This window comes from Schistocerca gregaria, chromosome 7 (genome assembly GCF_023897955.1).
Source record: "Schistocerca gregaria isolate iqSchGreg1 chromosome 7, iqSchGreg1.2, whole genome shotgun sequence".
NCBI lineage: Eukaryota > Metazoa > Arthropoda > Insecta > Orthoptera > Acrididae > Schistocerca > Schistocerca gregaria.
Window position 1 is genome coordinate 199,026,285 of NC_064926.1, and position 15,598 is coordinate 199,041,882.

A 15,598-nucleotide genomic window follows, 5' to 3' on the forward strand; every position below is an offset into this window, starting at 1 on the left:
TAATTCATGGAATACTTCTAGATCAGTTCAAGTTCTGTGGTATGAATGGGACAGTGCTCAAATGCTTTAAATCATACCTAACTGGAAGAGTGCAGAAAGTTGAAATAAGCAGTTCACGTAATATACAAAAACTGGTGATACCTCGAACTGGGGAACAATCAAGAATGGGATGCCGCAAGGTTCGGTCTTGGGTCCTCTGCTGTTCTTAATATATATTAATGACTTGCCATTCTATATTGACGAAGATGCAAAACTGGTACTTTTTGCTGATGATACAAGCATAGCTATCACACCCAACAGACAAGAATTAACTGGTGAAATTGTAAACGATGTTTTTCAGAAAATCATTAGGCCTAAGTGGTTCTCATTAAACTTTGACAAAACACAGTACATACAGTTCCACACAGTAAATGGAATGACCCCATTAATAAATGTAGACTTCGATAATAAATCGGTAGCTAAGGTAGAATATTCAAAATTTCTAGGTGTATGCATTGATGAGGGGTTGAACTGGAAAAAACACTCTGAGGATCAGCTGAAACGTTTGAGTTCAGCTACTTATGCTATTAGGGTCATTGCAAATTTTAGCGATATACATCTGAGTAAATTAGCTTACCATGCCTATTTTCATTCTCTGCTTTCGTATGGCATCATATTCTGGGGTAACTCATCATAGTGTAAAAGAGTGTTCATTGCACAAAAGCGTGTAATCAGAATAATTGCTGGAGCTCATCCAAGATCATCCTGCAGACACTTATTTAAAGAGGTAGAGATCTTCACTGTAGCCTCACAATATATATATATTCACTTATGAAATTTGTTATTAACAATCCGAACAAATTCAAAAGTAATAGAAGTGTACATGGTTACAACACTAGGAGAAAGGATGATCTTCACTACTCAAGGTTAAATCTAACTTTGGTTCAGAAGGGGGTAAATTGTGCTGCCACAAAAGTCTTTGGTCACTTGACCTGGTAGCATCAAAAGTCTGACAGATAGGCATATAGTATTTAAAAGGAAATAAAATAATTTCTTATTGGCATCTTCTTCTACTCATTAGATGAATTTTTGGATATAGTAAGTGGGTAATTTCCTCAACCCCCACAAAAAAAAGTGTCATGTAATATTTTGTGTATCGTAATATCTTGTATAGACACCTTTTATTAACCTGGCACGGGTTCCACATCATTACGAAGTGTTGTATTCATGATCTATGGAACAAGTACTAATCTAATCACATTATGTTACAAAAATTACAATTCTGCAGTATAAATGGAACAGCATCCGAGTGGTTTAAGTTGTATCAACAAGTAGGAAGCAACAAATCAACAAAATAGGAAGCAAAAAGTTTCTTTATATGGTTTAAGCGATTTAAGGAAGTTCCCACATCATGTAACTGGGGTAAAATCACATTAGGTGCTCCACAGGGTTCAATCATGTGTCCCCTTCTGTTCTTTATGTATGTGAATGATCTTTCTTTTCTGAAACAAGAAGCTAGAGTGACACTGTTTGCTGATGGTACAAGCATCATTATTAATCCAGTAAAAGAAACTCTAATAGAAAATGATACAAATAATGTCTTTTGAAAAGTTATTGATTGGTTTTCTGTGAATGGGTTTGCTCTAAACTTTGAAAAAACACAGTACATACTATTATCTACTGCAAGGAGTACAGTTCCTTCAATAAATATAACACATGAACATAAATCAGTAGCCAGAGTAGAGCATACTAATTTTTTGGTTGTACACAAAGATGAGAAAGGAAAATTCACATTTTGGGTCTCCTAAAGTGACTAGCTTCAGCAACTTTTGCTATTAGAATGATTGCTAATTTTGAAGATATGGAAATTAGCAAGCTAACATATTTTGCATACTTTCACTCTGTGATGTCATATGGAATAATATTTTGGGATAACTCAACACATAGGCAAAAAGTATTCACTGCTCAAAAGAAAGTGGTTAGAATAATGGTGTGGTGCTAATAGTCGCACATCTTGTAGGTATCTGTTTAAAAAGTTAAGAATTCTTACAATAGCCTCACAGTACAGGTACTCAGTAATGAAATTTGTTCTCAACAACACGGATCAGTTCAGTGGTATTCATGGTTATAATACCAGAAGAAAGAAGGACTTACTCTATCCTCTACTTAACCTATCTTTGACACGGAAATGGGTAAAATATGCAGCTGTAAAACGTTTCGATAAATTACCAGGTAAAATAAAATGTCTGATAGACAGCAGTAATATCTTCAAAAATAAATTTAAATGATACCTTGTTGATAACTCCTTCAACACCATAGATGAATTCTCAAATAGGAATAAATAAATCTACAGGTATAATATACACATTTTGTGCATTTGTTATGCACTTAACACATTCCACATCATAATGGTTACTGAGAGATTGATCAATAGAGCATGTAACTAACTAACTAATGCTATATGAAATACAAATAATAATAATAATAATAATACAAGAAACACAAATGGACAGCATTCACTTATATCTCTGCACACTGTTCTACACTGTTAGAGGGCAAATGATCCTTTGACATTTTGTACAGCAGTTGTATTCTTCTGAGAAAGGTGCTTCCTGCACCACTAATGCTGTTTGCATTTCCGTTTATAGGCAGACTATAACTCGCCAGTATTTCTTGTCGTATTCTCATCCGTGAATGAACAAAATAACTTCACTGAGCTCGTGTTTATGTAGTGGAGCTATTTTCAGTTGTTAAGTCAGCTAGGATGTAAAAAAAAGAAAAAGAAAAATCACACACCAGTACGGCTAGAGCTGTCAGTTGCCTACCACACTGAAGAGCCAGTCCAAAGTGCAACATGCTGGCAGTATGAATTCAATAATATCAATTTCATTGCTCTTACCCTCCTATCCCCTTCCCTGCTCCTATTCCAGCACTGCACAGCCCTTTGCTCCACCAACGCCTGGACAGTCATTTTACTTCTCTCCTTTTCTCCTGGCCCCTTCCCCTTGCCCTTCGTCTAACCTCCTGACTGAATTAGCATCCCCACCCTCTCTCACTTCATAACTGTATATGCTCTCAAAAGCAGCACTTTACTGTCCGCCACCCCTATCCTGCTATCCCTCCTCCTCCCTGCCCCAGCCTCCTCCTTACCCCCAACACCCAGTTGCTTCTGACATCATGCAGTGCTGCTCGCAGTCTGGCCTTGTCAGCCAACAACTCAACTATCATTGTGTGTGTGTGTGTGTGTGTGTGTGTGTGTGTGTGTGTGTGTGTGTGTGTGTGTGTGTGTGTGTGCGCGCGCGCGCTTCTATCGCCAGTGCCAGTGTGAACTGAGATTCTAGAGACTCTGCCATACCATATTGGGAAGGTTGTAGTTTATTAAAGACTTTCGTGGCTCAATTGGAGGAACTCCGCATGTTCGGAATCCAGGCTTTTAAGTTGACAGCTACAGTAGGATTCACAGTCTCCACCAACTCACTAAGAAGAGCAGAGAAAGTGTTGTTTGGAATTTAAGTCAGTCTTCTTCTTTCTGGTGCCATTTTATGAGTACTGGTCTCTAGGCCATTTTAAGGGGTCTGTTCAATGCCACGTCTAAAGGTTTTAGCAAGTATGTGGCATTCAGAGGGAGACAAATGAATTAAATTTTGTACTCCTTACACATTTTTCAGCACCTCTGATGAAAAATGGGAAGACAGATTGTCACCCAGCATTACTTTTACTCTATATTTCTGAGGCCCTCCTCGTGTCCAAGTATCCCACATGTGTTGGGAGTTGTAAACTACATATACATGTGGGAGTTTACTTTTGGCCATACCAGCAAACATCGTACTGGTTCCAGAATGTGATTTTCACTCTGCAGCAGAAGTAAAGCTGTGAGGACCGGGCGTGACTCATGCTTCGGTAGCTCAGTTTATAGAGCACTTGCCTGCGAAAGGCAAAGGTCCTGAGTTCAAGTCTCGGTCGGGCACACAGTTTTAATCTGCCAGGAAGTTTCATCGTACTGGTTGCTGATTTAGAAATGTTCACAATTTTCTCTGGATACTTGGTTCTTCTTTTGAAAATGAACATTTTTCCACTAGGTTCATCAGCTAGATTTGTTTCATCATAATTTAGGATGTTACTAGGGCTGACACTCTCTTGACTCTTCAAGATTAGCCAGATAGTTCTTAACTGTTTTGATATAAATCTGGAACATAAATAGTAATAAAAGTAATAATTTTGAACAGACAAAATACTAATTCCTTCATAAAGCTGCAAACAGCATAAAACCAATTGTCACCAACTACTTAAAACTATGGTAAATTTGCTCTCTTAACAGGGATGTTTCTTGAAGTCCTCGTCAGTAGTATGCCATTTCAGTGAATAAAACCGTCCATCCACACTTCTCCAAGGAAATTGTTTTTGAACACTTTTGTATTCCATCTGCTAATACCTGAATGTCGAATTTCAAAATTGTAAATCCACACTCTGAAACTGTAATCATCTGTTCGGCATTGATTTCTTTCGTCCTCTACATTAAACACATTGCTTTTCCCTGGTTTCCTGCATGTCTTCTCGTTATATGGTCTCCCAAGGTAGTTTGTGGAATTCCGTAGTTCTTTGCAGTATTTCTAATTACTAGCATGTTTATCTTTATATCCTCAATTGCTGTATCAATATCTGGACACTTAGAGACATGTCAATCACCTACTGCGTTACAGGGAATACTGACAATGAAAGCATGGAAACTGTGGCAAGACAACATTGGCTTTCGCAGCAGAACAAAATCCCCCAGTAACCATTGCAGTTGTTCCGCTTTGTCAGATACTTGTTCGACTCTATTATTTCAACTTGTGAGACATATTATTTCAACTTGTAAGAAGTTTCAGTAACACGGAAAAAATATTTTTGTTGTAATATTTTAAGTCTAAAATCATGGTAATAGGGAAAAAAACAATGTTGTATTTCAGTACAACTTAAAAGGGCTAAATTGATAAAAGTTAGACACAGTGCATATTTTTACTATTTCTCCTGTTGGTGACAATGAGTTATAAATAACCAAGGAATGCTATATTTTTGTTATGCACCACCCTGCACGGACAAAAGGAAGATCTTATCAGTCAGCTGAAGCCAGCAGTGGCAGCTAGTAGCCAATTGTGTTAGCATAAACGTGCAAATTTAGAACCTGTACACAGTGGTCTATTCTAGATCTCCAGGTCACTTCTAGATATTCTACGGTAATTATAAACCATTATTTGTTCACTTATTGGTCTCTCTCTCTCTCTCTCTCTCTCTCTCTCTATCTATCTATCTATCTATCTGTCTGTCTTCAAGCTGTTGCAAGAAAAATGTGGTGTACTGCTATGCCTACACTGCAGTTTAAAATCCCAATGAATACTGTCCAGAAACAAATTAGTGTTCATGTGTTATGCACATAATAAAGACCATTTGCTGTATTTTCTTTCCATACATTTTACAGCAATTCTTAATCTTAGCTGTATTTGAGTGAAATTGATAGGAGCAAATTATAATTTCACAGAGTGTCATCAGACTTTTTACACAGTATAAACCTGACATGGACTTTTCATTATGATCAGTAATCACATGCAAACCTGCTACAGTTGATAAAAGAGTAGTATTGGTACAACATGTATTACTCCAAAGCCCCATATTCAATTATATTTCTTTACACTCCACCTGTAGTTGAGCCTATGCATAAAACTGCAAAAAATTGATCGTGCTACCACTTGCATGGTTCCCATAATAATTAAGTTCATAATAAATATATCAATAATCACTTTCCAACTATAGTCCAAACATTTTCCCATTCTAGGATCGCGCAGAAGAGGCACTTCTTCTAGCTGAGCAGAAACGCCGTAAAGAGGAAGAAAAAGGTACCAGTGATTCCTGTAGGACAACATAATTCTCTAAGAAAAGCTGTAGCTTTCCTTGCAATGTAATTTGCAATTTTTGACACTTCTCCTTGCAGTTGCTAAACTGGGAAGTCATCAGAATGGCGACCCTAATGAGGGTCATGTTCGAGAGAAACACCACTACAGTACCAGGGTAAAGAAAGTAAAGCTTTGTGTGCCGCTTGTTGTGCATGTACCACTGCTTGGGCTTAAATGCTGTTAATGCAGATGTGGCTGCTTCCTCAAGTACATCAGTGTAGAAAACAGTCTCTCTCGTTATCTTAGTTTTCATTTATTTTGTATTACGTTATTTACTTCAGTTAAATATTATTTTGAGAATTTGTTGATCTCTTGACACTTGGGTACTTCCGGCTTTCATGTAAACGATCTCTTAACTCTTTCTACCTTTCTTTGGGTACTGATGAGTAACCTTTTCCGTACTTATAGGAAGATGTGGATGTACATAAAAAAAGAAGGGTCAACAATATACAGCATGTCAGCAGCAAATGCTGTAAAGAAATGTTATTTACATACTAGAAAAATTTCACTGGAAAAAAGTAACATGCATGAAATTATAATCATTGCACACTTCTCCTTAAAAAGTAAATCTTCACTTAATTCATTTGTTTATACATTTGCAAAATTAGACAAAAATAGTGAAACAAATACTAACAAAGAGATAGAGGGGCTGGCCAGTACTTACCTCAGCTCAGTACAGCCAATAGATACACAAAAAACAACCGAAAATTTACGTTCCTAGCTTTCGGAATAAATGTTCCTTCATCAGGGAGGAGAGAGGGGAAAGAAAGACAAGAAGGGAAAGTGGATTTAGTTACTCACAACCCAGGTTATGAAGCAACAGGGAAAGGAAAACAGGGAGGGTAGCAAGGATGGAGGCATGGTTGTCAGAGGGAAACCAAAGATATTCTATTGTAAGTACTGTGCCAGCTTCAAACCAAAGAGGATGCATTCAGAAGTAAAGAGGTATATAGTATAAAGATGTAGGATGAAAAGATGCATGAATGGCTAAAGAGGAAAGGGAAAGAGGAGAAGACTGAAGAGTACATGGGAGTGAGGTTGTTCAACGTAGGTTCAGTCCAGGGGGATGGCGGGATGAAAGGATGTGTTGGAGTGCAAGTTCCCATCTCCACAGTTCAGAGGGACTGGTGTTGGGCGGGAGAAGCCAAATGGGACATACGGTGTAGCAGGTTCCTAGGTCCCTAGAATTATGCTGGAGGGCATGCTCCGCTACTGGGTATTGGACGTCTCCTAGGCAGACAGTTCGTCTGTGTCCGTTCATGCGCTCAGCCAGTTTAGTTGTTGTCATACCAATGTAAAAGGCTGTGCACTGCAGGTATGTCAGCTGATAAATGACATGTGTAGTTTCATATGTGGCCCTGCCTTGAATTGTGTATGTTTTACCAGTAGTGGGGCTGGAGTAGGTGGTTGTGGGGGGATGCATGGGGCAGGTTTTGCAGCGGGGTCGGTTACAGGGGTAGGAACCGCTGGGTAGAGAAGGTAGTCTGGGAATATTGTAGGGTTTAACAAGGATGTTACGGAGGTGGGGGGGGGGGGGGGGGGGGCGACAAAAGGCAACTCTGGGTGGTGTTGGGAGAATTTTGTCAAGGGATGATCTCATTTCAGGGCTTGACTTGAGAAAGTCATATCCCTGGCAGAGTAATTTATTGATGTATTCGAGGCCAGGATAATATTGGGTGACATGGGGGATGCTTCTGTGTGGTCTGAGGGTAGGAACATTGTTGTTGGACGGGGAGGAATGTATTGCTTGGGAGATCTGTTTGTGGACAAGGTCTGCAGGATAGTTGTGGGAGAGGAAAGCACTGGTCAGGTTATTGGTGTAATTGTTGAGGGATTCGTCACTAGAGCAGATACGTTTGCCACAAATACCTAGGCTGTAGGGAAGGGAGTGTTTGATGTCGAATGGATGGCAGCTATCAAAGTGAAGGTACTGTTGTTTGTTTGTGGGTTTGATATGGACAGAGGTGTGGATGTGAGCTTCAACAAGATGAAGGTCAACATCCAGGAAGGTGGCTTGGGTTTTGGAGAAGGACCAGGTGAAATTCAGATTCAGAAAGGAGTTGAGGTTATGGAGAAAATTAAGGAATGTTTCTTCACCATGAGTCCAGACCACAAAGATGTCATCTATAAACCTATACCAGGCCAGGGGAAGCAACTGTTGGGTCTTCAGGAAAGCATCCTCCATGTGGCCCATGAAGAGGTTGGCATAGGATGGAGCCATCCTGGTTCCCATGGCCGTTCCCCTGATTTGTTTGTAGGTCCGGCCTTCAAAAGTGAAGTAATTATGGGTGAGGATGAAGTTGGTAAATGTGATAAGGAACGAGGTTTTTGGAAGATGTTCGGGTGGGCGTTTGGAGAGGTAGTGCTCAAGGGCAGAGAGACCATGGGTGTGTGGGATGTTTGTGTAAAGGGATGTAGCATCTATGGTGACAAGAAAGGTTTCAGGTGGGAGAGGAGTGGGAATGGATTTGAGGCGTTCTAGGAAGTGGTTTGTGTCCTTGATGTAGGATGGGAGTCTGCGGGTGATAGGTTGGAGATGTTGGTCTACCAGAGCTGAGATACGTTCTGTTGGGGCTTTGAAGCCTGCGACAATGGGACGGCCGGGATGGTTCTCTTTGCGGATTTTGGGTAATAGGTAGAAGGTAGGGGTACATGGCTCAGGTGGAGTGAGTAAGTCTATGGAAGCCGTTGTGAGGGACCTTGGATTTTTAGGATTTTCTGCAGCTCAGTCTGGATGGAGGGAATGGGATCCTGGGTAACAGCTTTGTAGGTTGAGGTGTTGGAGAGTTGACGCAGTCCTTCTGCCACATACTCCACACGGTCAAGTACCACAGTTGTGGAGTCTTTATCCGCTGGGAGGATGAGAATAGAGCGGTCTGTTGTCAGCTCCTTAATGGCATGGGATTCAGCTGGGGTGATGTTGGGGGTTGTCGGGATGCTCTTCAAGAAGGACTGGAAGGCAACACTGGATGTGAGGAATTCCTGAAATGTCTGCAAGGGATGATTTGGGGGAGGGGAGGAGGATCCCTTTGAGAAGGTGGTAAGAACTGTTCTAGACAAGGTTCAACACTGGGTCTAGTATTTGGGGGCTGTGTTTGGCTAGTGAAGTGATATTTCCAGTTGAGGTTCCGGGTGAATGCAAGGAGATCTTTAACCAGAGCAGTGTGGGATGTTTGTGTAAAGGGATGTATAATCTATGGTGCCCTTGAGCACATGAACGGACACAGGCAAACTGTCCGCCTAGGAGACATCCAATACCCAGTAGCGGAGCATGCCCTCCAGCATAATTCTAGGGACCTAGGAACCTGCTACACTGTATGTGCCATTTGGCTTCTCCCACCCAACACCAGTCCCTCTGAACTGCAGAGATGAGAACTTGCACTCCAACACATCCTTTCATCCCGCCACTCCCCTGGATTGAACCTACATTAAACAACCTCACTCCCATTTACTCTTCAGTCTTCTCCTCTTTCCCTTTCCTCTTTAGCCATTCATGCATCTTTTCATTCTACATCTTTATACTATATACCTCTTTACTTCTGTATGCATCCTCTTTGGTTTGAAGCTGGCACAGTACTTACAATAGAATATCTTTGGCTTCCCTCTGACAACCATGCCTCCATCCTTGCTACCCTCTCTGTTTTCCTTCTTTCCCTGTTGCTTCATAACCTGGGTTGTGAGTAACTAAATCCACTTTCCCTTCTTGTCTTTCTTTCCCCTCTCTCCTCCCTGATGAAGGAACATTTATTCCGAAAGCTAGGAACGTAAATTTTCGGTTGTTTTTTGTGTATCTATTGGCTGTACTGAGCTGAGGTAAGTACTGGCCAGCCCCTCTATCTCTCTGTTAGTATTTGTTTCACATCTTTATATGAGATTTTCCATTAATTATTTAGACAAAAATAGTGACATATTTATGATATGTTTTCATACATCAATGTTAATATACTTCAACAGTCAACTATTAAATGGCAACAAAAGACAAGTAAGCTTATTGTTATTACCATACCTAATGAGATCGCTAGCAAAAAGCAAAATAATCGACCCAGTTATTGTTGAATCTTAACCGTCCAGCAGTTTAACATATCTCTCTCTCTACGGCCGTAGTGGAAGACCACCGTGACCTCGTCTCTCTTATATGCCAGGTACTCAGAAGCAGATACAATAGATCTTGGTGTCCAGGAGACGGACCAAATAAACAAGAGGTAGCAGCCATGAATGTCAACTTTTTATGTCAGGAATCAAAAGGGAATGTGAAGAAGGGAAGTGTATTGATCTTCAGCCCTAACATTCACCACCAATCGAACGTGCCATGAACAACTGACTTAGCCAACTTGAACTTACACCACAGCCATCAAATTGACACAGGTTCAACCAAGTATTCCAACAAGTATAATGCCCCTCAGAAGAACAGACATTTGGAGGATGGAGAACAATACAGTGGTATGTTACCACTGTGGATGCCTCGGACAAATTGCACGCTACAGCAGAGGAAGAAGATGAGTGTTCAATGACTTCAATGTTGTCAGATGTCAGCCATCCTGACAGTCCTGTTCATGCTAGTCGACTGCATACAATTATAGTTGACATGTGGGATGAAGCCCATTACTGTACCCTAGACAAGAAAGCTCCCTAACATTCCGTAATTGTTCATAGTCCCCTGGAGGTACCAATCACTCAGTGTCACTGACTTCAGGAAAACTAAGTAAGGTGACCATCTGTGGAGGTGAGGTCGCTACAGATGAAAATCCTCTATGGAAGAGAGTTACCAAGATGTCAGAGAATCTCTTCAACAATCAACCTGTTTGGTCATTATTGACCCAAGGGGTTAATATTTGAATGCTTATCATCACCAGCTAAAGAAGACAATGTTCTGTGATATGAAAGCATTGTGCTGATAATCACAAATAATACACTCCTGGAAATGGAAAAAAGAACACATTGATACCGGTGTGTCAGACCCACCATACCTGCTCCGGACACTGCGAGAGGGCTGTACAAGCAATGATCACACGCACGGCACAGCGGACACACCAGGAATCGCGGTGTTGGCCGTCGAATGGCGCTAGCTGCGCAGCATTTGTCCACCGCCGCCGTCGGTGTCAACCAGTTTCCCGTGGCATACGGAGCTCCATCGCAGTCTGTAACACTGGTAGCATGCCGCGACAGCGTGGACGTGAACCGTGTGTGCAGTTGACGGACTTTGAACGAGGGCGTATAGTGGGCATGCGGGAGGCCGGGTGGACGTACCGCCGAATTGCTCAACACGTGGGGCGTGAGGTCTCCACAGTACATCGATGTTATCGCCAGTGGTCGGCGTAAGGTGCACGTGCCCGTCGACTTGGGACCGGACCGCAGCGACGCACGGATGCACACGAAGACCGTAGGATCCTACGCAGTGCCGTAGGGGACCGCACCGCCACTTCCCAGCTAATTAGGGACACTGTTGCTCCTGGGGTATCGACGAGGACCATTCGCAACTGTCTCCATGAAGCTGGGCTACGGTCCCGCACACCGTTAGGCCGTCTTCCGCTCACGCCCCAACATCGTGCAGCCCGCCTCCAGTGGTGTCGCCACAGGCGTGAATGGAGGGACGAATGGAGACGTGTCGTCTTCAGCGATGAGAGTCGCTTCTGCCTTGGTGCCAATGATGGTCGTATGCGTGTTTGGCGCCGTGCAGGTGAGCGCCACAATCAGGACTGCATACGACCGAGGCACACAGGGCCAACACCCGGCATCATGGTGTGGGGAGCGATCTCCTACACTGGCCATACACCTCTGGTGATCGTCGAGGGGACACTGAATAGTGCACGGTACATCCAAACCGTCATCGAACCCATCGTTCTACCATTTCTAGACCGGCAAGGGAACTTGCTGTTCCAACAGGACAATGCACGTCCGCATGTATCCCGTGCCACCCAACGTGCTCTAGAAGGTGTAAGTCAACTACCCTGGCCAGCAAGATCTCCGGATCTGTCCCCCATTGAGCATGTTTGGGACTGGATGAAGCGTCGTCTCACGCGATCTGCACGTCCAGCACGAACGCTGGTCCAACTGAGGCGCCAGGTGGAAATGGCATGGCAAGCCGTTCCACAGGACTACATCCAGCATCTCTACGATCGTCTCCATGGGAGAATAGCAGCCTGCATTGCTGCGAAAGGTGGATATACACTGTACTAGTGCCGGCATTGTACATGCTCTGTTGCCTGTGTCTATGTGCCTGTGGTTCTGTCAGTGTGATCATGTGATGTATCTGACCCCAGGAATGTGTCAATACAGTTTCCCCTTCCTGGGACAATGAATTCACGGTGTTCTTATTTCAATTTCCAGGAGTGTAAATATAGGTCTAGCTAGGAGGAACATTCGTAGCAAGAATAACTATCTATGACAAAAGATCTCTTTCGCAACTAGACTTTATTGTGGTTATGATTTTGTTTGGTGGAGATGCTGTGTGATTCAAACCGTCTACATCACCTGGCTCCAATTACGCAATGTAAAAGCCATCAACTACATGGGCAGGAATGGAAATATGAGTAGTGCATTGTTTCCAGAGTTGTATATTACAGGATACCAACCTATTCTAAAACAGCAGCAAGTCAGTTGCATATGAGGCACCATCAGTGTATTCTAGAGATGCTGATCAGGACCCGAAGAAATGTCAGAAAGGATTTGACCAGTCTTCAGATACAACAGGTGCTATGACATGAAGTGTTCGGTAAGTGTGTACATTTACTGGGACAATACTGTCCAACAGTGGTTTGAAAACCATGAACAGCCACTTAATAGCTGGACCAAATTTTAGGCCAACTGATGAAAACATTTGGTGACAATCAGCAGCAAGTCCATTTAACAGAACATCAATTGAAAAATAGGGCCCAATATCCTGGAGGAATGACACAGTCCAACATACAGATTGTTTTGGGCCTGTGGCACCTTGTGAATCTGAATGTGACAGAAGGAGACAAATACTCACATGTGAAGACAAATACATGTGATGAAAGGAGTTGCAGAAGGCACATGCCAAGCTCATCTGGTAAAGGACGTTGCAACAACAGAGGAATTCATCAAGTGTGCCAGTGCATTGAGGAAATGTAATAGAAAAGAGTCGTACAAAATTAATATGAGCAGCCTGTGAATGTGGTCCGTAAGGCCAAGACTCCTGTTACCTCACCTTTCTCACATACCAAGTCGTAAGAGATGAGATACAGCAGTTTATGCCAGCATGGCCTGTCACGGTGTAATAGAGAATGTTGAAGAAGATCTGTATCAATCTTTAACACCAATCTTCACCAACAGTGGAACACACCATCAACAATCCATTCAGCTTGGGTTTATGCCAGTGTCATCAAATGACAATCCACCACCTGACCAGTGCAGGTACAACCAAGTGCTCCACCAAGTATAATATTCCACTGGAAAAGAGGCATTTGGAGAACAGAGAACTACACACAGGTATATTTCCACCATGGACACCCAGGGCACATTGTATGCTACTACAGAGAAAGAAGACATATGTTTTACTACTGCTACTACTACTACTACTACTACTACTACTACTACTACTATTACTACAACTTAATGGCAACAGTTTCTTTCATGCCAGCCAACTACAGAAAATTATTAGTCAACCTGTGGGACGAAGCCCATCATGATACCCTGGACAATGTCACTCTCCAACACACCATAGGCATTCTCCATCTCCATATGGAGGTGCCATTCGTACCTAGCCACTGAATTCAGGAAAATTTAGCAAGGTGACTCTCTGTGGAGGTGAGGCTGCCACAGATAGAAATCCTCTATGGACAACAGCTACCTAGATGTAAGGGAATTTCATCGAGGGTCAACCTGTCCAGCTGCTAGTGAACTCAGGGGTTTTTCTGTAATGTCAAATGTTTATCACTGCCAGCTAAAGAAGACTATTTTTGTGATACGAAAATGATGTAGCTCAAAGCTGCAAATGGGAAATAATGTAGCTGACAGGAACATGAATTGCAACAATAAATTTAGTGGCAGAACACGGCATCTCAAATTTTGACTTGATTGTGGGTACGGTACAACATTACTGATCCATATCCATTCAGCAACAAAGCCACAGCTGCAACAGGACAAGTGGGGGAAGTGTAACTTTAGCAGAGTTTTGGTACGGGCACCGTGCTGTATTATTAGCTGAGGTGTCTGCAATGTGTGATGCGAAGAATGAAAAATCTGTTTCTGTCAGTTATTTTTTTCCTTGTAAGTATAATTTCAGTCTCACATAGTGAAAGATAAAACATCATATCTTTCTGCTCCTTCCCATTTTACTGTGAAAGTTACTCTCAGTGAGAGGACAAACGTCTACCTGAACTAAATTCTTTGAATACAACCAAAAATAGAACAAATAAATCATTCCAGGGAATTGTTGAAATTACAAGAAAATGCAGACTGAATGAAACAGATGAAATAGGAAACAGTTCTCCTTTACATTTAATCTAATTCTGACCAGTGTTTTGTAGATCTGTAATTTCAAACATAAGAAGATTATCCTCTCTGACTCGGTGTAATATTGGTTTGCATGCGGTCTATGAATGTATATTGCTTGGGTATGAACGTACTTCACTTTGTATCTCACACAGGACGTGGCAGAAACGTTTTAAGTAGCAGTATTATCGTATGATAAGCAGCTGTGTAATTTTACTGTCAATTACTGACACATTTTAAGTATGTCGGAAAAGTACAAAATAATGTATTTTTTTAAGTTCTGGAAAGCAGCTGTTATAATTACAGAGAAATGACTTCCTCCTTTCCATATCTCATTTTTGCAGTTACTGCAATGTGCTTTCTTTGCAAAACCCAATTCACATATTAACCTGCACACTGCTAATTATTTCCCAACATGTCACTCTTTTGTACACAGATGAATGCTTGTAAGAAGTGAAAGCTAATTAGGCCATAGTGTGCCTCCAGAGGGCAAGTGCACTTTTTGGAAAAAAGTTTTTGTCCATATGATATGTTCAAATAATATTGGAAAAATAATTCTTTCTAATACTATTAGTGATCCTGAAGCTGAAAACTGTGTAGTAAAGAACTGTGTGAGTAATCACGGAGCACAGTGGTAAGACATTTGGGTCATCTGGCTATCCAGATTTACATTTTCCATGATGTTTCTAAATCACTTAAGGCAAATGGTTCCTTTGAAAAGGGCATAGCTGATTTCCTGCCCCATCATTACCATGTCCCAGCTTCTAAACTTCAGCTCCAATGATTCGTTGCCAATAGAACGGTAAATTTTAGTCTTCCTTCCTTTCTTCCTTCACATTCAAGTCAGTGGTTCAAATTCTCATTCAGCCATCGTGATTTACATTTATCACATTGCCCTTAATTAAATTAAGAAAAATTCTTGGATCGCTCAACTGAGGACACACACAAAGTTTTACCCCATCTTGAGTTTGTGCTCCTTTCAATAGTTGGAGGTTAAAGTCTAATTTTCTTCCATGCATGGACAGTTTTCAGTTGTGCATCAGCTCTAACCTGAATCTGTAAGGTCATAGTTCACTTTTTGCATCAACAGACCTATAATCACTTTATAGCATTTTCAATAAAAGAACAGTTAGTTGTCGAATGAATATTGCATCAACTGACCGTGTTGTATAGGATCCTACTCCTTGCTCGAGACCATTCAGTTTCTGCTGCTTTATGATCCAACAATCAGTTTT

General features: G+C 41.7%; 1 protein-coding gene across 3 annotated transcripts in view; it reads left to right on the top strand.

Annotated features, from left to right (window-relative positions):
• LOC126281938 (THO complex subunit 2) overlaps positions 1–15,598 on the top strand; it is a 292,749-nt gene that overhangs the window by 266,356 nt on the left and 10,795 nt on the right. Inside the window, exons 29-30 of one of the 3 annotated variants that reach the window (XM_049981284.1) lie at positions 5,792–5,852; positions 5,948–6,024. The exons of 1 other annotated variant lie outside the window; for it this stretch is intronic. In XM_049981284.1, the coding sequence (XP_049837241.1) occupies positions 5,792–5,852; positions 5,948–6,024 (138 nt within the window). The remainder of the gene's footprint in view (positions 1–5,791; positions 5,853–5,947; positions 6,025–15,598) is intronic. One more of the 3 variants, XM_049981285.1, reaches the window with a different exon arrangement.